At 45.5% G+C, this 21875-nt stretch overlaps 1 protein-coding gene across 1 annotated transcript in view; it reads right to left on the bottom strand.

Moving 5' to 3' along the window:
* Window positions 1-21875, bottom strand: part of LOC121574203 (anthrax toxin receptor 1) — a 56804-nt gene that overhangs the window by 22284 nt on the left and 12645 nt on the right. The window contains exons 2-13 of the mRNA XM_041886839.2: window positions 19630-19701; window positions 18835-18906; window positions 18544-18625; window positions 18314-18344; window positions 17648-17727; window positions 14321-14389; window positions 14151-14231; window positions 13844-13904; window positions 10527-10625; window positions 9039-9108; window positions 934-1012; window positions 659-754 (exon numbers count right to left, since the gene is read on the bottom strand). Coding sequence (XP_041742773.2) covers window positions 659-754; window positions 934-1012; window positions 9039-9108; window positions 10527-10625; window positions 13844-13904; window positions 14151-14231; window positions 14321-14389; window positions 17648-17727; window positions 18314-18344; window positions 18544-18625; window positions 18835-18906; window positions 19630-19701 — 892 coding nt within the window. The remainder of the gene's footprint in view (window positions 1-658; window positions 755-933; window positions 1013-9038; window positions 9109-10526; window positions 10626-13843; window positions 13905-14150; window positions 14232-14320; window positions 14390-17647; window positions 17728-18313; window positions 18345-18543; window positions 18626-18834; window positions 18907-19629; window positions 19702-21875) is intronic.

Here is a 21875-nt window from a genome sequence, read left to right as displayed (position 1 = left end):
TGAATGGGCAAGACAACATATTTAAGTGCCCTTGAACAGGATATGGTAGTAGGTGCCAGGCGCACCGGTTTGTGTCAAGAACTGCAACGCTGCTGGGTTTTTCACGCTCAACAGTTTCCTGTGTGTATCAAGGGTGGTCCATCAACCCAAAAGGACATCTAGCCAACTTGACACAACTGTGGGAAGCATTGGTCAACATGGGCCAGCATCCCTGTGGAATGCTTTCGACACCTTGTAGAGTCCATGCCCCGATGAATTGAGGCTGTTCTGAGGGCGAAAGGGGGGTTGCAACTCAATATTAGGAAGGTGTTCCTAATGTTTGGTATACTCAGTGTATGTTACCCTAAGAGTTGTGCAAAGTTGGTAGAATCTTATTTAAAATGATGCACAGCTGTGATGGCTGACAGTATTAACTCTGGGGTGTGAAAAAAGTTCTAATTGAATCCCTTTTTAGATGTGATTTTAAGGCAGCAACACATGAAGACTGTGCAAGGGGTGTGTAGACTTTTACTAGCGACTATATTCATTTTTTGTGTGTTTGGTTTTACAGGTACTGTAGATAAAACACAATCTCATGAACAAATACTGCTGCGTAATGCAATATCCTAATGCGCACACACTCTTCACGAAATGATTACAAAAAGTATGGCTGACGTACCACTGTGCAGCAGAGAGGCCAGAACCACCAGAGCAGAGCCAGCATCAGCAGGAGCAGCAGGATGAGCAGAGCTATGGCCAAGAACGTCCCATCAGACTGGGGTAGGCCGAGATAGGAAATAAGGTCAGAACCTGGTGTACATAAACTAAAGTCTGTGCTTGAACACAAGCTATATTACCTCCCAGGAATAGACATGGAAGAGTACAGTACTAAAATGAGCCACACAATTAGAAGAACAACACTGTGTAGAGAGGTGGTGAGGGGTTGATACTTACACAGCTGACAGTGGTGATGGTGACGGAACTAGATATGAAACTCAGGCCATTGTTCATACTGACGTGGAGGGTAGCTGCCCTGAGGGAGGTGAGAGGAAGGTGAGGGAAGAGAGGCAGGGAGAGGTGAGGTGAGAGGGTATAATTACCTGCACTGTTTGTTTATTTTGCTCTAATATCTATCCTTCAACACATCTCTGTTTTCATTTCAGAGACCGACGATAGCTGCTTTTCTGAGAAAATATGACTTGAAAGCAAGGGAGATGTAATTGTGGGTAATGAGTGGGTAAAATAATATGCAGTACCAGTCAAAGGTTTGGACACACCTACTCATTCAAGGGTTTTTCTTTATTTTTACTATTTTCTACAGTACATTGTATAATAATAGTGAAGACATCAAAACTATGAAATAACACATATGGAATCATGTAGTAACCAAATAAGTTTTAAACAAATCAAAATATATTTTATATTTGAGATTCTTCAAATAGCCACCCTTTGCCTTGATGACAGCTTTGCACACTCTTGGCATTCTCTCAACCAGCTCCATGAGGTAGTCACCTGGAATGCATTTCAATTAACAGGTGTGCCTTGTTAAAAGTTAATTTGTGGAATTTCTTTCCTTCTTAATGCGTTTGAGCCAATCAGTTGCGTTGTGACAAGGTAGGGGGGTTATACAGAAGATAGCCCTACTTGGTAAAAGACCAAGTCCATATTATGGCAAGAACAGCTCAAATCAGCAAAGAGAAACGACAGCCCATCATTACTTTAAGACATGAAGGTCAGTCAATACGGAACATTTCAAGAACTTTCAAGTGCAGTCGCAAAAACCATCAAACGCTATGATGAAACTGGCTCTCATGAGGACCGCCTGTCACGGTTTCGGCCGAGGCTGCTCCTCCTCCTGGTTCGGGCAGGCTTCGGCGGTCGTCGTCCCCGGAGTACTAGCTGCCACCGATCTATGTTTCATGTTCGTTTGGTTTTGTCTTGATGTTGTACACCTGTGTCTTGTTAGTCCTCGTTAGTGTCCTATTTAGTTCTTGTTGTGTGTGTTTGTCTTTGTGTGTGATTGCTCTTCTGTTTTGTGTTGGAGCTACGTACTTCCCTCCAGTGTTTTGGAGAGGTTTTTCGCACATGTTAGTGCGCCGTTTGTTTGACGCCTGTGTGCGCCGTTATTTCGCCTTCGGGCTTATTGTGCTTATTTTCTACGTGAATATTGCACTAAAGTCTTTTGGACTGAGCTTCTGCGTCCTGCGCTTGATTCATGCACCACACCCACCTTCAGCACCCCTTGACAGAATCACACACCAAAATGGAATCAGCAGGATCTGCAGCTACGCCTGAGTCGCTCGAGGAGCATGTTCGCGGCCAAGATGACCAGATACGACAACTGGGGACCGCTCTACAGGGACGTCATCAACACCCTGCACCGATGGGAGGCCAGCGGGGTACCCACACCTCCACCTACCCTGCCAACCCCATCGGCCGGTCCACCAGTCCCAGGTCCGGAACCCAGGGGGATTCGGCTCTCGCTCCCGAGGGCGTATGACGGAACAGCTGCCGGGTGTCAGGGGTTCCTCCTGCAGGTGGAGCTCTACCTGGCCACTGTACACCCGGTGCCCTCGGGACACGAGAGCGTTTCCGCCCTCATCTCCTGTCTCACGGGCAAGGCGTTGGAGTGGGCTAACGCCGAGTGGAGGAAGATGGACGCCAACACCATCTCCTACGCCGGAGTTCTCCCGCCGCTTCAAGGCCGCGTTCGACCATCCACCTGAGGGCAAAGCGGCGGGGGAGCGTCTAGTCCACCTAAGACAGGGGAGGAGGAGCGCACAGGCGTTTGCTCTAGAGTTCCGGACTCTAGCGGCGGACGCAGGGTGGAATGAACGGGCCCTCATCGACCATTTTCGATGTAGCCTACGGGAGGACGTTCAACGTGAGTTGGCCTGCAGGGATACCCATCTCACCTTCGACCAGTTGGTCGATATGTCCATCCGTCTGGACACCCTGCTGGCCACCCGTGGACGTCCCGAGGGGGTCCGTCCATTCCGCCCACCGGCACCTCCGAGCCGAGCCCTATGGAGCTCGGGGGTGCCGCGCTAGAGAAAGGAGGAGGAGGAGCCCGAGGGGGGCCTGTCTCCTGCACCAAGTGCGGTCGTGGAGGGCACACTGCGGCCAGGTGCTGGGGAGGGTTCTCCGGGGAGAAGACAACAGGCCACGCACTGGGGGGCCTCCCAGGTGAGTAGACGTCCCACTTACCCAGAGCTTTCTGTTGCGCACTTTTGTATACCTGTGTGTTTTCCACAGGTTGCACCTCATTCCCAGCATAAGGCGCTAGTAGATTCAGGCGCAGCTGGGAATTTTGTTGATCGGAAGTTTTGTTTAGATTTAGGGATCCCTCTCCTACCTGTTGACAAACCTTTTCCCGTTCATGCCTTAGATAGCCGCCCGTTGGGGTCGGGGTTGATTAGGGAGATCACATTACCACTTAGGATGTGTGCGCAGGGGGGTCATGAAGAGACTATACAGCTGTATCTGATCGACTCTCCTGCATACCCAGTGGTGCTGGGAATTCCCTGGTTAAGCACCCATAACCCTGCTATTTCGTGGCAACAGAGGGCTCTCGATGGGTGGTCTGCTCAGTGCGAGGGGCGATGTCTGTGTGTTTCCGTGGGGGCGACTTCGGTGGAAAGTCCAAACCAAGTGCCCGCACTGCACATTCCGCCTGAATATGGGGATTTAGCTCTCGTGTTTAGTAAAACTAGGGCGACGCAGTTGCCTCCTCATAGACTGGGGGATTGTGCGATTGATCTCCAGGCAGGAGCAGCGCTCCCACGGAGCCACATGTATCCTTTGTCTCAAGAGGAGAGAAAAGCTATGGAGACTTACATAGCCGAATCTTTGAGACAGGGATACATTCGGCCCTCCACTTCTCCCGCCTCCTCGAGTTTCTTTTTTGTGAAGAAGAAAGATGGAGGGTTGCGCCCGTGCATTGATTACCGTGGTCTCAATCAGATTACTGTGAAATACAGTTATCCACTCCCTCTGATTGCGACCATGACAGAGTCATTGCATGGAGCGCGGTTTTTCACAAAATTGGATCTCAGGAGCGCGTATAACTTGGTGCGCATTAGGGAGGGCGACGAATGGAAGACAGCGTTTAGTACCACGTCAGGTCATTTTGAATATCTCGTCATGCCATATGGGTTGATGAATGCTCCATCAGTCTTCCAATCCTTCGTAGATTACATTTTCCGGGATATGCAGGGACAAGGGGTGGTCGTGTACATTGATGACATTCTGGTGTACTTGTCTACCCGAGCCGAGCATATAACCCTGGTGCGTCGTGTATTGAGGAGGCTGTTGGAGCACGACCTATATGTCAAGGCAGAGAAATGTCTGTTTTTCCAGGAGTCGGTCTCCTTTTTGGGTTATCGGTTGTCCGCTTCAGGGGTGAGAATGGAGGTGGATCGTGTGTCCGCTGTGCGTAATTGGCAAACTCCAACCACTGTAAAAGAGGTGCAGCAGTTCTTGGGCTTTGCGAATTACTACCGGAGGTTTATCCGGGGTTTTGGACAGGTGGCAGCTCCCATCACGTCCCTTCTGAAAGGGGGTCCAGTGCGCCTGCAGTGGTCAGCTGATGCGGACAGGGCCTTTAGGGAGACTGAAGGACCTGTTTACGTCGGCTCCGGTGCTGGCGCATCCGGATCCCGCATTACCCTTTCAGGTTGAGGTAGACGCATCTGAGGCTGGTATAGGGGCCGTTCTCTCTCAACGGTCCGGCACGCCACCTAAACTCCGCCCCTGTGCTTTTTACTCAAAAAGCTCAGCCCGGCGGAGCGTAACTATGACGTTGGGGACAGGGAGCTGTTAGCTGTAGTTCAAGCCCTTAAGGTGTGGAGGCATTGGCTTGAGGGGGCTCAACACCCTTTCCTCATTTTGACTGACCATCGGAACCTGGAGTACATCCGGGCAGCGAGGAGACTGAACCCTCGCCAGGCTCGATGGAGTATGTTTCTCACCAGGTTCGTATTTAAAATCACGTACATCCCTGGGTCCCAGAATGGTAAGGCAGATGCGCTGTCCCGGGCGGTATGACACGGAGGAGAGGTCCGTTGAGCCTACTCCCATACTACCGGAGTCTTGCCTTGTGGCACCGGTGGTGTGGGAGGTCGATGCCGAAATCGAGCGGCGTTGCGTGCACCGACCCCAGCCCTCCACAGTGTCCTGAGGGTCGGAAGTACGTTCCGCTCGAGATTCGGGATCGACTCGTTTACTGGACTCACACGTCACCCTCCTCTGGACATCCGGGTATTGGCCGGACAGTGCATTGCCTTAGCACTAAATACTGGTGGCCCACTTTGGCTAGGGATGTGAGGGTTTATGTCTCCTCCTGCTCGGTGTGCGCCCAGTGTAAGGCGCCCCGACATCTGCCCAGGGGTAAGTTACAACCCCTGCCCGTTCCACAACGACCATGGTCCCACCTCTCGGTGGATTTTGTGACAGACCTTCCCCTCTCTCAGGGGAATACCACCATCCTGGTCGTTGTGGACCGGTTCTCTAAGGCCTGTCGTCTTCTCCCTATGTCGGGTCTTCCTACTGCCCTACAGACCGCTGAGGCCCTATTTACCCACGTCTTCCGGCATTACGGGGTACCCGAGGATATAGTGTCTGATCGAGGCCCCCCAGTTTACCTCCCGTGTTTGGAGAGCGTTCATGGAGCGTTTGGGGGTCTCGGTTAGCCTTACCTCAGGGTACCACCCGGAGAGTAACGGGCAGGTAGAACGTGTCAACCAGGATGTGGGTAGGTTTCTGAGGTCGTATTGCCAGGGGCCGGCCGGAGGAGTGGGCACGGTACATTCCCTGGGCCGAGATGGCCCAGAACTCTCTCCGCCACTCCTCTACCAACCTAACCCCCTTCCAATGTGTGTTAGGTTACCAGCCGGTTCTGGCACCTTGGCAGCAGAGCCAGATCGAGGCCCCTGCGGTGGATGATTGGATGAGGCGCTCGGAAGAGACGTGGAACGCTGCCCACGTCCACCTGCAGCGGGCCGTCCTTCGTCACAAGGCGAGCACCGATCTCCACCGCAGTGAGGGGCCGGTGTACGCACCCGGAGATCGAGTCTGGCTCTCTACCAGAAACCTACCCCTCCGCCTGCCCTGCCGGAAGCTGGGTCGGCGGTTTGTGGGGCCCTTTAAAGTCCTGAGAAGATTGAACGAGGTGTGTTATAGGTTACATCTACCTGTTGAGTATAAGAATATTAACCCCTCGTTCCATGTGTCTCTTCTCAGGCCGGTGGTAGCTGGTCCACTCCAGGACAATGAGATAGGGGAGACTCCTCCGCCCCCCACTGGACATTGAGGGGCTCCGGCATACACCGTTCGGTCCATCTTGGACTCAAGACGCCGGATGGGGGTCTCCAGTATCTCGTGGAGTGGGAGGGGTACGGCCCGGAGGAGCGGTGCTGGGTGCCGCGGAGGGACATCCTAGACCCATCTCTCCTGTCGGAGTTCCACCGGGACCATCCCGCGCGCCCTGCTCCGCGTCCTCCTGGTCGTCCCCGAGGCCGGGGTCGGCGCACGGCTGGAGCCGCGCGTCAAGGGGGGTACTGTCACGGTTTCGGCCGAGGCTGCTCCTCCTCCTGGTTCGGGCAGGCTTCGGCGGTCGTCGTCCCCGGAGTACTAGCTGCCACCGATCTATGTTTCATGTTCGTTTGGTTTTGTCTTGATGTTGTACACCTGTGTCTTGTTAGTCCTCGTTAGTGTCCTATTTAGTTCTCGTTGTGTGTGTGTGTCTTTGTGTGTGATTGCTCTTCTGTTTTGTGTTGGAGCTACGTACTTCCCTCCAGTGTTTTGGAGAGGTTTTTCGCACATGTTAGTGCGCCGTTTATTTGACGCCTGTGTGCGCCGTTATTTCGCCTTCGGGCTTATTGTGCTTATTTTCTACGTGAATATTGCACTAAAGTCTTTTGGACTGAGCTTCTGCGTCCTGCGCTTGATTCATGCACCACACCCACCTTCAGCACCCCTTGACACCGCCACAGGAATGGAAGACCCAGAGTTACCTCTGCTGCAGAGGATAAGTTCATTACAGTTACCAGCCTCAGAAATTGCAGCCCAAATAAATGCTTCACAGAGTTCAAGTAACAGACATATCTCAACATCAACTGTTCAGAGGGGACTTTTTATTTATTTTTTTATTTCACCTTTATTTAACCAGGTAAACCAGTTGAGAACAAGTTCTCATTTACAACTGTGACCTGGCCAAGATAAAGCAAAGCAGTGCGATAAAAACAACAACACAGAGTTACATATGGGGTAAAACAAAACAAAGTCAAAAATACAACAGAAATACATATAATATACAGTGTGTGCAAATTTAGCAAGTTATGGAGGTAAGGCAATAAAATAGGCTATAGTGCAAAATAATTACAATTAGTATTAACACTGGAATGATAGATGTGCAAGAGATGATGTGCAAATAGAGATACTGGGGTACAAATTAGCAAAATAAATAACAATATAGGGATGAGGTAGTTGGGCGGGCTAATTTCAGATGGGCTGTGTACAGGTGCAGTGATCGGTAAGGTGCTCTGACAACTGATGCTTAAAGTTAGTGAGGGAGATAAGTGTCTCCAGCTTCAGAGATTTTTGCAATTTGTTCCAGTCATTGGCAGCAGAGAACTGGAAGGAATTGCGGCCAAAGGAGGTGTTGGCTTTGGGGATGACCAGTGAGATATACCCGCTGGAGCGCAGACTACGGGTGGGTGTTGCTATGGTGACCAATGAGCTAAGATAAGGCGGGGATTTGCCTAGCAGTGATTTATAGATGGCCTGGAGCCAGTGGGTTTGGCGACGAATATGTAGTGAGGACCAGCCAACAAGAGCGTACAGGTCACAGTGGTGGGTATTATATGGGGCTTTGGAGACAAAACGGATGGCACTGTGATAGACTTTATCCAATTTGCTGAGTAGAGTGTTGGAGGCTATTTTGTAAATGGCATCGCCGAAGTCAAGGATCGGTAGGATAGTCAGTTTTACGAGGGCATGTTTGGCAGCATGAGTGAAGGAGGCTTTGTTGCGAAATAGGAAACCGATTCTAGATTTAACTTTGGATTGGAGATTCTTAATGTGAGTCTGGAAGGAGAGTTTACAGTCTAACCAGACACCTAGATATTTGTAGTTGTCCACATACTCTAGGTCAGACCCGTCGAGAGTAGTGATTCTAGTCGGGTGGGCGGGTGCAAGCAGCGTTCGGTTGAAGAGCATGCATTTAGTTTTACTAGTGTTTAAGAGCAGTTGGAGGCTACTGAAGGAGTGTTGTATGGAATTGAAGCTCGTTTGGAGGTTTGTTAACACAGTGTCCAATGAAGGGCCAGATGTATACAAAATGGTGTCGTCTGCGTAGAGGTGGATCTGAGAGTCACTGAGTGAATCAGGCCTTCATAAAGGAACCACTACTAAAGGACACCAATAAGAAGAAGAGACCTGCTTGGGCCAAGAAACACAAGCAATTGACATTAGACCGGTGGAAATTTGGTCTGGGGTCCATATTTGAGGTTTTTGGTTCCAACCGCTGTGTCTTTGTGAGATGCGGTGTGGGTGAACGGATGATCTCCGCATGTGTATTTACCACCGTAAAGCATGGAGGAGGAGGTGTTATGGTGTGGGGGTGCTTTTCTGGTGATACTGTCTGTGATTTATTTAGAATTCAAGGCACACTTAACCAGCATGTCTACCACAGCATTCTGCAGCAATACGCCATCGCATCTGGTTTGGGCTTAGTGGGACTATCATTTGTTTTTCAACAGGACAATGACCCGACACACCTCCAGGCTGTGTAAGGGCTATTTTACCAAGAAGGAGAGTGATGGAGTGCTGCATCAGATGACCTGGCCTCCACAATCCCCCGACCTCAACCAAATTGAGATGGTTTCGGATGAGTCGGACCGCAATGTAAAAAATAGTACAAATAAAGAAAAACCCTTGAATGAGTAGGTGTGTCCAAACTTTTGACTGATAGTGTATAAGTTTATCTTAGCATTTCATGAGTTGGGTTTGGCATGCATCAATTAAAGCAGTGAGGATGTGAGAGTTAAACAGTCACTTACGTCCCCTCCTCCTCCAATATTGGAGCTGGACACAGCAGGTAGGTGTCTCTCACGACCAATGGTCTTTTCACTATGGGATTATAGAAGAGAATGCTTTGTATTATGTGTATATATAAAAAACTACCTAATACTGTATACAGTGGATAATGTCCCTGATTATACATCCTATAGCTATGCATCCAGCGAGAGGTGCATCGAAATAAAAACAAAAATAAAATCAAAATACAGTACAGTAGCTAATTAATTAACAAACGGTGCTATTAATTTAACTATGTATCTCAGTTAAAGTATCATAGTTTCAAAGAGTTGTAGATCAAAGAGTGTTTTAAAGAGTATAGTTGAAATTGAAATACTTTGAAACAAATTGTGAAAATTCCTTTGTTGTTGTCTTTGTGGCCCTTTACTTGTGGAAAATGAAGCAACTGAAATCCTTCAGAGTGAGTGTGGTTTATTTACCCTGGCCGAGAGAACGTCCAGTGTGTGCACATGGCATATAAGATCCACATTCCCGCTGTACATCTGAGAAGCCTTAAGTATTCAACCAGATGAAGCAAAGTGTGTGTGTGTTTGTGTGTGTGTGTGTGGGGGGGTTGGGGGGGGTATTTGTAATAACAGTGTGCATGATATAACCCCCTCTTCCTTGTGGCCAAGGCAAACGTAGCCCCACCTCCCGTAATGCCTCAGGGAAGAATGCAGAAATGTCTCTTCAGTGTAAAGAATTGGACTACTCTCTACTGAATATTGCTAATCAACGGATATTATTGCAAGTCCCTGATCCATTTGAAGATTCTGGATTAAATAAACCCTTACCCTTAAAGCTTCAGAGAGCCTTCTACCTAGCTTATCAGAGGCACTGAGCCTAGAGCAGATGTGCTAGATCCGTTTTGGATGAGTGAAAGGAACAAAGAAAGCACATTACATCTCCAACTCAGATCTGTTTGTGCACTGCTGCCGACTACATTGGTGTGGAATTTGCAACCAGACAGTGGTTTGCAACTTTGGAGCGAGGGTAATCTCTTGCATCAAAAGCTTTGTGCCACAAGTGCAAAGAAGTCCTTTCTTGGTCCATTGTCCAATGTTCTGTCATGTGTAGGGCACCTTGTGGGATACTGCTGTTCTACATTGGCCCAATGAAATGGTTAAGTGAGGAACAGAAGACAGGCAGAAATTGTCTTGAGAACCCAACTGGTGCCTGTTTGATCTAATGAGCATTCTTCTTTCAGGCTCATTCCTTTAGGCTCTTTCGTTCAGGATGGTTGAAATCCTTCTCTTTTGTATTTGCCTGTTTCGCAGTCACAGTCAATAACAGCCAACTAACTCACTGTGACATTGCTGAAACAGATATCTTTCTAAGCCTCATTACCCTGCACTAAGAACCTTGTGTGAAAGTTAGAGATTCTTCCCAGCTCATTAAAAACAGAGGTGTTGCTGATGGGATTCATTAAGGTTAATGGTCGGTAAATTGTAGGTACCGTAACGTCCACTTACTCAAAGTAAGAGTGTCGTTGATGCGGAAGCTACAAAGGACCTTCCCCACCTCGCGGGCATGTGAGAAACCATTTCCTTTCACTACCACCTGGAAGGACTCTAAGGCAGGATGAAAGGGAGAGAACATGGAGAATCATCAATGCCATCTGTTCACCTTGATATTCATAAGTAAAGCGGAATTACAGTTGATAATGATATTTTCAAATCCTTCATTCCTGAGGCCAAATGCTCCCCAATTATCCATAATGATACATCCCACTGGGCACACCACATCATTTCAACGTGGAGAATTGGGTAATATTTGGTAGATGCATTGATCAATGAGATTCCACCCTATTTTCACCCACACAAAAAGTTTGTTGAATTCCCAATGAAAAATCAATGTCTGATTTCTGGTTTAGTTGTCACCTAAATGTGTTATCAATGCGCTTTCAACCATTGAAAAGCACAACAACGTTCAAATGGGAATACAATGTCAGATATTTTGTTTATTTATACAACAACTTAATGTGTTATCAATGTGCTTAATCTAATAGCACAACCAAATGACCTGGATTGCAATTGAGATTACATTAAACTACATGGTACAAGTGACCAATGCCGTTTGAGATTCTGTTCAGATTATTGTAGCAATTGTGAAGATTTCCACAGAACATTTCATGTTACAGTAACCTCAAAATGTGGCCATGGATGTGTTACCAATTTTAAGGTTGAATAAATACTGTTACATTAGTTTGTACGATAGCCTTAACATTAAGCTATTTACTGTCTTACAAAAGTAATATTGAATTGTGTTTGGTTGACAATGCAACAAAATATCAACATTTTAAAGGAGATGTATCTATTACTTGGATAGTTCGATCTAAGCCACTGGCTTAATCTTATTATTTTATTTCTTTAACTTTTATAAGCTTGAAACCCTACAGCACATTCGGAAAGTATTCAGACCCCTAGACTTTTTCCACATTTTGTTACGTTACAGCCTAATTCTAAAATTGATTAAATTGTTTTTTCCCTCATCAATCTACACACAATACCCCATAATGACAAAGCAAAAACAGGTTTTTAGAAATGTTTGCAAATGTATAAAAAAAATAAAAAAAGTATTCAGACCCTTTACTCAGCCTTTGGCAGTGATTACAGCCTCAAGTCTTCTTGTGTATGACGCTATAAGCTTGGCACACCTGCATTTGGGGAGTTTCTCCCATTCTTCTCTGCACATCCTCTCAAGCTCTGTCAGGTTGAATGGGGAGCGACGCTGCACAGCTATTTTCAGGTCTCTCCAGAGATGTTCAAGCGGGTTCACGTCCGGGCTCTATCTGGGCCACTCGAGGACATTCAGATACTTGTCCCGAAGCCACTCCTGCGTTGTCTTGGCTGTGCGTTTAGGGTCGTTGTGCTGTTGGAAGGTGATTCTGGAGCAGGTTTTCATCAAGGATCTCTCTGTACTTTGCTCCCTTCATCTTTCCGTCGACTCTGACTAGTCTCCCAGTCCCAGCCGCTGAAAAACATCCCCACAGCATGATGCTGCCACCACCATGCTTCACCGTAAGGATGGTGCCAGGTTTCCTCCAGATGTGACGCTTGGCATTCAGGCCAAATAGTTCAATCTTGGTTTCATCAGACCAGAGAATCTTGTTTCTCATGGTCTGAGTCCTTAAGGTGCCTTTTGGCAAACTCCAAGCGGGCTGTCATGCCTTTTACTGAGGAGTGGCTTCTGTCTGGCCACTCTACCATAAAGGCCTGATTGGTGGAGTGCTGCAGAGATGGTTGTCCTTCTGGAAGGTTCTCCCATCTCCACAGTGGAACTCTGGAGCTCTGTCAGAGTGAGCATCACGTTCTTAGTCACCTCCCTGACCAATGCCCTTCTCCCCCGATTACTCAGTTTGGCTGGGCGGCCAGCTCTTGGAAGAGTCTTGGTGGTTCCAAACTTCTTCCATTTAAGAATGATGGAGGCCACTGTGTCCTTGGGAACCTTCAATGCTGCAGACATTTTTTGGTACCCTTCCCCAGAGCTGTGCCTCAACACAATCCTGTCTTGGAGCTCTACGGACAATTCCTTCGACCTCATGGCTTGGTTTTTGCTCTGACATGCACTGTCAATTGTGGGACCTTATATAGACAGGTGTGTGCCTTTCCAAATCATGTCCAATCAATTGAATTGACCACAGGTGGACTGCAATCAAGTTGTAGAAATATCTCAAGGATGATCAATGGAAACAGGATGCACCTGAGCTCAATTTTTAGTCTCATAGCAAAGGGTCTGAATAGCTATGTAAATAAGGTATTTCTCTTTAATATTTGTAATACATTGGCAAAAATGTCTAAAAACCTGTTTTTGCTTTGTCATTATGGGGTATTGTGTGTAAATTGATGAGGAAAATGTTTTATTTAATCAATTTTAGAATAAGGCTGTAACGTAACAAAATGTGGAAAAAGGGAAGGGGTCTGAATGCACTGTATATGTATTGTCTATTTTTAGAATTTAAACAATAGCTGTTGATGACTTCCCAAGTACTATATAGGCCTAAATATGGTTACATTTAATTTGCTCTGTTGAATCTACCCTTTGGAATAACTTCGATAGCAACAGTGAATCTATTAAGGGGACATTTCTCAACAATCATTCTCACGATATCACATGGTTATAGTCTAATATCAAAGCTAACCAGGGCTGGGTTTGGTTAAAGCCCTGGATGGAAGACTGAAGGGATAGCTGTAGATAGATCAACTCTCCAGTAGGAGGTGCTGCTCAGCCTATTGTTTTTTCTTATAGTGGATATTACGTTGAAGATCTGATGTTGTTTCAAAGGTACGAATTCAACATATTTTATACAAGGTGTGTCTATGTTGAAAATTGGTTACCATCATGATATTATCCTGTAGTTGAAATTCTACCCTTAAAACAACAGTGATTACTTTTTTCAAATCCAATGTATTTTCCACATAGATTCCACGTCACAATAACTTGACAAATTACTTTGAAACAATGTTGACTTAACCAGTTTGTGCCCAGTGGGATGATGATTATCTGAAATCGGTCAAATGCAGGCTAGGCTGAGCCAGAGAGGATGTAATGTTTTAACCACGCCTGTTTATCTTCAGCTGGCACTTTGCATTTACACTGAGTCAAACACATATTTAAGTCAATCAATTTCCCCCCTGCTGTCTCATTACACACACAGTAGAAACACAGAGTGGATTGATCCGTGTTAGCAGCATATCAATAAACAAGCGTCATTGCCATGCAGCTGGAGCCCATTAAGAAACCCATTTCCATTCTGGAGCTCCAACAGAGGAGCTAATACACCACTCACCTCCTTCACAGATACTAGAGGGCTCTGCTGCCAAGATCTCAATGCATGATCTCTTCAGGATCTGCGGGAAGGGAGAAGAGAGAGCGAGAGAAACAGAGAGCGAGGGAGAAGACGAGAGGGAGAAGGCGATGGTTAATGATGAAGGCGGAGAGCAGCAGTACTGATGGCGTAAATCTGTAAGAGTTGGAGCTGTTGAAAGTATGTATACCTTATACCATGGTATCCTTTCAACAGTGTTGAAAACATACCTTAAAATAGTGAACAGCTGTTTGCATCATTCTACCAACCCCAACAACAGTGCCCTTACTGAATCAATGACTCCTTGCAGTGCCTCAAAGCCATCATTTACAGGGAAGACATGGTCCTTACTGTCGGCTATTGTCCAAAGCTAGGGAGTGAGGAGAGTTATAATTTAATAACAGTGTAATAACAATAATAATCCCCTGCTCACAACAGAAACATGTGAACGTGGCTCACCTGGGTTTCATTGAAGTCTTTTACTCCCACGCAGTAGACTGAGGCGCCCAGTTGACGCGATCGGCTGGCCTAGTTTTCAAAAGGGCAACACAAATAGACATGAAAGTTATTTCATAACTCGATATTGACCAAAGTAGAGAGAACTTCATGTGTGGTGTTAGATATATAGAAAACCAATACAACACATTGTATAAAGGTGTCTCCATAAAGGATGAGCATTGATTCTATGAAGCATCTATGGAAGGCTTGCAAGACAGATTTTGGGTTTTCTCCAACCATCTTAGTTTGTGCAGGTATTTAGTCATGACTGACATTTGGAGACAAAGGCATCCAAGTTTTCTCCAAAGCAGAGTTTGCTGTCTATAATGTTGCAGGCATTTTTGTAGCAGTCCACTCTATCGATTGCTTTGTTTAAATCTAGTTATTTCAGGGCCGTAACCAGGGTCTGAGTTTTAGTGAGGTCCCCGGACAGGGTGAATATTAAGACAGTTGGAGCTCAGTTACTGAATTCTTATACAGTTTAAAAACTATACAATGCTTTTTGGAGAACAGCAAAAACAAGCAAAAATGACTCCAGCCATTATCACCTTGGCTGCTGTAGGTTCATTCACCTCAGTCGATCTACAAACACATAGCCTATTAGCTATAATTAGCTGCTACACATTAACTCAGCACTGGGATTAAAAACTATAATTTAATAAGTACAGAGGGATCTGTTAGCAGAAAAAGCATTTTATTAACAAAAAGTAAACAAATTAGTTTGTTTTATATAACTTTATCTGTATGAGAGTGACTAGCAAAAACAATGGGGGCCCCCTAGAGGTCAGGACCCCTGGGTCATGATTATTACAAGTTTAGATAGCTGGCTAGACTAACTAGACTAATTTACCAATGTATTTTTACAATTGAGTGACTGTCAGTAAAGAGGTTTCCATCCAACCATCCATGTGTGTAAAGTACATGTCGGAAAAAAAATGTCAGACAGACCTGATGGAAACACAATTTTTCGGTAAACCTTCCAAATGTCGACAAAACAAAATACGCAAGACAAGGTGGGATCTTTTTATGTTGGTAAAACTTATTATGCGAAAATTTTTGGTGGAAACGCTTTTATACGCAAATGTTGATATAATAGCCATCATATCGAAGTAAACTTGGAGTCATGAGATGACATGTTGTGTGGTCCTCCTACTACGACTCATCGGGAAAGCATACAGTTTATTAGGTTACAGATGAAATAAATTATGATGAACTTCACATGGTGGTATAAGTGCACTGTATGAGCTTGATGCTCATTTCCAATAAATATCAAGGGTCTTATTCTGGTGACATGATAATCAATGCTTGGCTGCCGTTTGACAAATAATCTCGCTCTTTTGTCCAAAATAATAATCTCATCATGTAGGCTATATGTGTGCTTTAGCGAACAGTGTACAGATAGCGCTGTTGGCTAGAGTGTATGTGCCAATAGCAGAGTGTGCACACTCACTATATAACACTACATTTTAACAGCAAAATGCATTTTATGTGCACTACGTCATCACGCACAGCCTTTTAGCTGCAACAAGTCCATTTGATGGAAACACCTCTGGTGGGAAAATTTGCATATTGTTTATATGCAGATTATAGAATTTTCGCATGAAAATCTGTTGCCAATTTGATGTAAACCTAGCTAGTGAGTGACGTATGACGAAGAAAACTGCTGATGCACAACTAAGTTTCAGAATTGCACCTTGTGTAAATTGAGACCCCGACTGAGTTCCTAAAAATAAAAACAAAATTGTTTGTTGAAATTCGAGTGTGAGAACTGTGAGAAGTCCGGACCTTGGTGTCCACATATATAGTTATGGCCCTGAGTGCTTTGGGTGTTCTTCCACAGCCCATGATGACTTCTTCAGTCTTGGTGACATTTAAGTCAACTTCTCAAGTCTAGGAAGTTCTGCACAAATGGCCACCAGCCAATGTATAGACATCCAGTAATTGAAAGGCTTTAGGTTAGGCTCTTTTCCATTTCACCAGCTGAATTTACTGATGCAACCAGCTGTAGGAAGATATGCTACATCACCAAAAGTGTGTGGACACCTGCTCGTATAACATCTCATTCCAAAATCATGGGCATTAATATAGAGTTGGTCCCTCCTTTGCTGCTGTAACAGCCTCCACTCTTCTGGGAAGGCTTTCCACTAGATGTTGGAACATTGCTGCAGGGACTTGCTTCCATTCAGTCACAAGCATTAGTGAGGTCGAGCGCTGATGTTCGGCGATTAGGCCCGCAGTCGGCATTCCAATTCATCTTAAAGGTGTTCGATGGAGTTGAGTGGCTCTGTGCAGGCCAGTCAAGTTCTTCCACACCGATCTCGACAAACCATTTCTGTATGGACCTCGCTTTGTGCACAGGGCATTTTTATGCTGAAACAGGAAAGGGCCTTCCCCAAACTGTTGCCACAAAGTTGGAAAGCACAGAATCGTCTAGAATGTCATTGTATGCTGTAGCGTTAAGATTTCCCTTCACTGGACCTAAGGGGCCTAGCCCGAACCATGAAAAACGTCCCCAGACCATTATTCCTCTTCCACCAAACTTTACACCACTCCAGCCGACGCTTGGCATTGTGCATGGTGATCTTAGGCTTTTGTGCCGCTGCTCGGCCATGGAAACCCATTTCATGAAGCTCCCGACGAACAGGTCTTGTGTAGACGTTGCTTCCATAGGCAGTTTGGAACTTGGTAGTGAGTGTTGCAAGCGAGGACAGGCGATTTTTACGCGCTATGCGCTTCAGCACTTGGCGGTCCCGTTCTGTGAGCTTGTGTGGCCTACCACTTCGCAGCTGAGCGTTGTTGATCCTAGACGTTTCCACTTCACAATAACAGCACTTACAGTTGACCGGGACAGCACTAGCAAGGCAGACATTTTACGAACTGACTTATTGGAAACGTGGCATCCTATGACGGTGCCACGTTGAAAGTCACTGAGCTCTTCAGTAAGGCCATTCTACTGCCTGTTTTTGTCTATGCAGATTGCATGGCTGTGTGCTTGATTTTATACACCTGTCAGTAATGGGTGTGGCTGAAATAGCCAAATCCACTAATTTGAAGGGGTGTCCACATACTTTTGTATATATAGTGTATTAACAGAAACAGCATTTCTAATAATGATAATTACAGATTATGACAGGCAGTAGTACTGAGAAGCCACTCCTCCAGGACTGGAATACCTTGTGGAATGTGGTTAGCTATTTGCATTCTCCTCACTCTGTGAGTGTAGTGATACAGTAGATATTACCAATAGATCATCCATTACTGTAGGTCCAAAACAAATATTTATCTCACCTCTCTCTCTGCCAGATCAAACTGATTCTCCCTCAGTTCGCCATCTGTCAAGGCAATGATGACACTGGCCGTACGGAAACCTGATGGACCAGGACAAATACATTTACATTTACATTTTAGTGATTTAGCAGACGCTCTTATCCAGAGCGACTTACAGTTAGTGAATGCATATTTTTTTATACTGGCCCCCCGTGGGAATCGAACCCACAACCCTGGCGTTGCAAACGCCATGCTCTATCAACTGAGCTACATCCCTGCCGGCCATTCCCTCCCCTACCCTGGACGACGCTGGGCCAATTGTGCGCCGCCCATGAGTCTCCCGGTCGCAGCCGGCTGTGACAGAGCCTGGATTCGAACCAGGATCTCTAGTGGCACAGTTAGCACTGCGATGCAGTGCCTTAGACCACTGCGCCACTCACAAATGAGTTACAAGACAACAGAGCAGAACAGAAGACATCTTCTCAGAACACAGACTGTCTATCTGTCTCTGAATGTGAAGATAATAATTGGATAATTCATTCTAATACCTCTGATACCATAAATTGTGTTCAATAGGGATCAATAGGTTTTAATTGTACTCTTTTGTGTCTGCTTTTGACATAATGAGAGCCAGAGTTCTACCCACATTATTTATTCCAAGTGCAAAAACAAGAATAATCTACTCACTGTCACCAGCATAGTAGATTTGTTCACTGGCCTGGAAGAGCAGATAGAAGAAGAATCATTTTTAGGATACTTTATTGATCAATACGAGAGAGCAATTTGTCTTCTGCTTTTACCCATAGATAGATAGGAAGGTTATTGGAACAGAACAATATATTGTTCTAATTTTTGCAGCGGGACGTCTAGCTGTTGCCCAGTTACCTTCAGCTACTGGTCTCCAATCCATTACTCACCCTTTGGAACCCTTTGTGCATGAAAGTGTCTCCCCCAGGGTGCACCATGCGGAGCTCCTCCAGGCCTGCCCGAATCTGCTCCCTGCTCTTACACAGACACACACACACACACTATGCCATTGGTACCGTCAGTGTATCATGTGGGCAGTACCCCACATAGTACCCTCCACAAAACGATTGACCAATGAGTGAAATGGGCAGGTCATTAAAAGTGTTGTATTGTGTATCCTGTCTGTGTTAGTTGTGAGTAGTTAAAGCATAAGCACAACAGCTTGAAGGATTATGTCTTGCCTGTCTTCTGTTAGTTTCATCAGGATCCGTCCCTCTGTAGAAAATACAATGAAGGACATCCGCAGCTGAGGACTAGAGAGGAAGAGAAAGAGATACAGGAAACTGCCAAAATAATGGAAAGACTTGAGTAAATAAGGGATACAAAGTATATTGAAAGCAGGTGCTTCCACACAGTTGTGGTTCCTGAGTTAAGTAAGCAATTAACATCCCATCATGCTTAGGGTCATGTATAAAAATGCTGGGCAGGCCATTATTTTGGCTACAATGGCTATGCCCCCATCCACAGGGCACGAGTGGTCACTGAATGGTTTGATGAGCTTGAAAACGATGTAAATCATATGCCATGGCTGTCTCAGTCACCAGATCACAACCCAATTGAAAGTTTATGGGAGATTCTTGAGTGGCGCCTGAGACAGCGTTTCCCACCACCGTCAACAAAACACCAAATGATGGAGTTTCTCCGATAGAGTTCCAGACACTTGTAGAATCTATGCCAAGGTGCAAGGAAGCTGTTTTGGCTTGTTGTGACCCAACACCCTATTAAGACACTTTATGTTGGTGTTTCCTTTATTTTGGCAGTGACCTGTAGATGGGTGGGGGGTGGGAGTATTTCCACAGTTGACAGACAGACATAATCTCTTTATGTGTGTTGCTGTCTTGTCCAAATACTTTGTGCAAAAACATGTCTGTTTATATCCTTACTGGACTTGATACATCCTTACTGGCCAGTATACATTCATTGAGCTCTCTGGGACTTGTAGTGGTATCTGGGTAACAATCCAGGCAATACTGTACCTTATGAATTTATGAGCCAGGTGATCGACAAAGTAATAGATCTCATTCCAGTGGTGTTGTACACTCCCGGACCTAAAATAAATGTTGGAAGATGTCTGTTATTGTGGTGGAGCTGTTAAAAGGGCCCTTACAGGTACCATGATTGACCTGTCCACAAACCAATCGCTGCTTCCGTGTGTCCACCAATCAGCTCACCCTACAGGGCGTTAGCTAATGATAATGCGTTACCCTGCTCAGATGTTGCATGCATCAACCAATGGTTGTGTGCCATGATAGCAGATTTCTATATCATGTGATTTGGTTTGTTGATATGTTAAATAGGCCTACCTATCCAGGCGTTGTAAGATCTGGCATGTGTCTGCAATGTAGTCGGGGAGGAACTCAACCAAAATGAGGGAAATGATGCTTGTCAATACAACATGTAAGTAGACATATTTTGAAAGTGCAGTCATGCACAGCAGGAAACGTTGGTAGGGCCTTTTAAAATCCATTTTTATATTTTACCTACTTCAGTTTTTTCCCACAATTCTGTTTTCTTGCTTTTGTTTTTCCAGGTTTCAGATTTCTCAATTTATTTCATGTTTAACCCCATTTTGTCACAAACATTTTTCTGTGTTCACAACAATGCTTAAACCACATCAGGGGATGACTTTTGAGGTCTGGGAAAAATCAAAGAAACACTGTTGTTTGGTTAGCTGGTTTTCTGTAGTGCAACAAGCACGTGATGTGATTTGGCCGCCAATAGAATGGCCAGCAGCACTCCGTATTATTCAGCCCAATGAAATGACACCATATATACATTCTACAGACCCTACTGAATATTCCCTACCATACCTTTACTGCGGCACCCAGAATAGTTCTTGCTCTAAGCCTATACAGATGAAGTCGGAAGTTTACATACACTTAGGTTGGAGTCATTAAAACTAATTTTTCAACCACTCCACAAATTTCTTGTTAACAAACTATGGTTTGGGAAGTCGATTAGGACATCTACTTTGTGCATGACACAAGTAATTTTTCCAACAATTGTTTACAGACAGATTATTTCACTTATAATTCACTGTATCACAATTCCAGTGGGTCAGACGTTTACATACATTAAGTTAACTGTGCCTTTAAACAGCTTGGAAAATTCCAGAAAATGATGTCATGGCTTTAGAAGCTTCTGATAGGCTAATTGACATCATTTGAGTCAATTGGAGGTGTACCTGTGGATGTATTTCAAGGCCTACCTTCAAACTCAGTGCCTCTTTGCTTGACATCGTGGGAAAATCAAAAGAAATCAGCCAAGACCTCAGAAAAATAGGTGTAGACCTCCACAAGTCTGGTTCATCCTTGGGAGCAATTTCCAAATGCCTGAAGGTACCACGTTCATCTGTACAAACAATAGTACGCAAGTATAAACACCATGGGACTACGCAGTCGTCATACCGCTCAGGAAGGAGACACGTTCTGTCTCCTAGAGATGAACGTATTTTGGTGCGAAAAGTGCAAATCAATCCCAGAACAACAGCAAAGGACTTTGTGAAGATGCTGGAGGAAATAGGTACAAAAGTATCTATATCCACAGTAAAACGAGTCCTATATCGACATAACCTGAAAGGCAGCTCAGCAAGGAAGAAGCCACTGCTCCAAAACCGCCATAAAAAAGCCAGACTACGGTTTGCAACTGCACATGGGGACAAAGATCATACTTTTTGGAGAAATGTCCTCTGGTTTGATGAAACAAAAATAGAACTGTTTGGTCATAATGACCATCGTTATGTTTGGAGGAAAAAGGTGTCGCCTTGCAAGCTGAAGAACACCATCCCAACCGTGAAGCACAGGGGTGGCAGCATCATGCTGTGGGGGTGCTTTGCTGCAGGAAGGACTGGTGCACTTCACAAAATAGATGGCAACATGAGGAAGGAAAATTATGTGGATATATTGAAGCAACATTTCAAGACATCAGTCAGGAAGTTAAAGCTTGGTCACAAATGGGTCTTCCAAATGGACAATGACCCCAAGCATACTTCCAAAGTTGTGGCAAAATGACTTAAGGACAACAATGTCAAGGTATTGGAGTGGCCATCACAAAGCCCTGACCTCAATCCTATAGAAAATGTGTGGCCAGAACTGAAAAAGTGTGTGCGAGCAAGGAGGCCTACAAACCTGACTCAGTTACACCAGCTCTGTCAGGAGGAATGGGCCAGAATTCACCCAACTTATTGTGGGAAGCTTGTGGAAGGCTACCGGAAATGTTTGAC

Source organism: Coregonus clupeaformis, chromosome 9 (genome assembly GCF_020615455.1).
Source record: "Coregonus clupeaformis isolate EN_2021a chromosome 9, ASM2061545v1, whole genome shotgun sequence".
NCBI lineage: Eukaryota > Metazoa > Chordata > Actinopteri > Salmoniformes > Salmonidae > Coregonus > Coregonus clupeaformis.
This window is presented reverse-complemented; position numbering and strand designations above follow the sequence as displayed.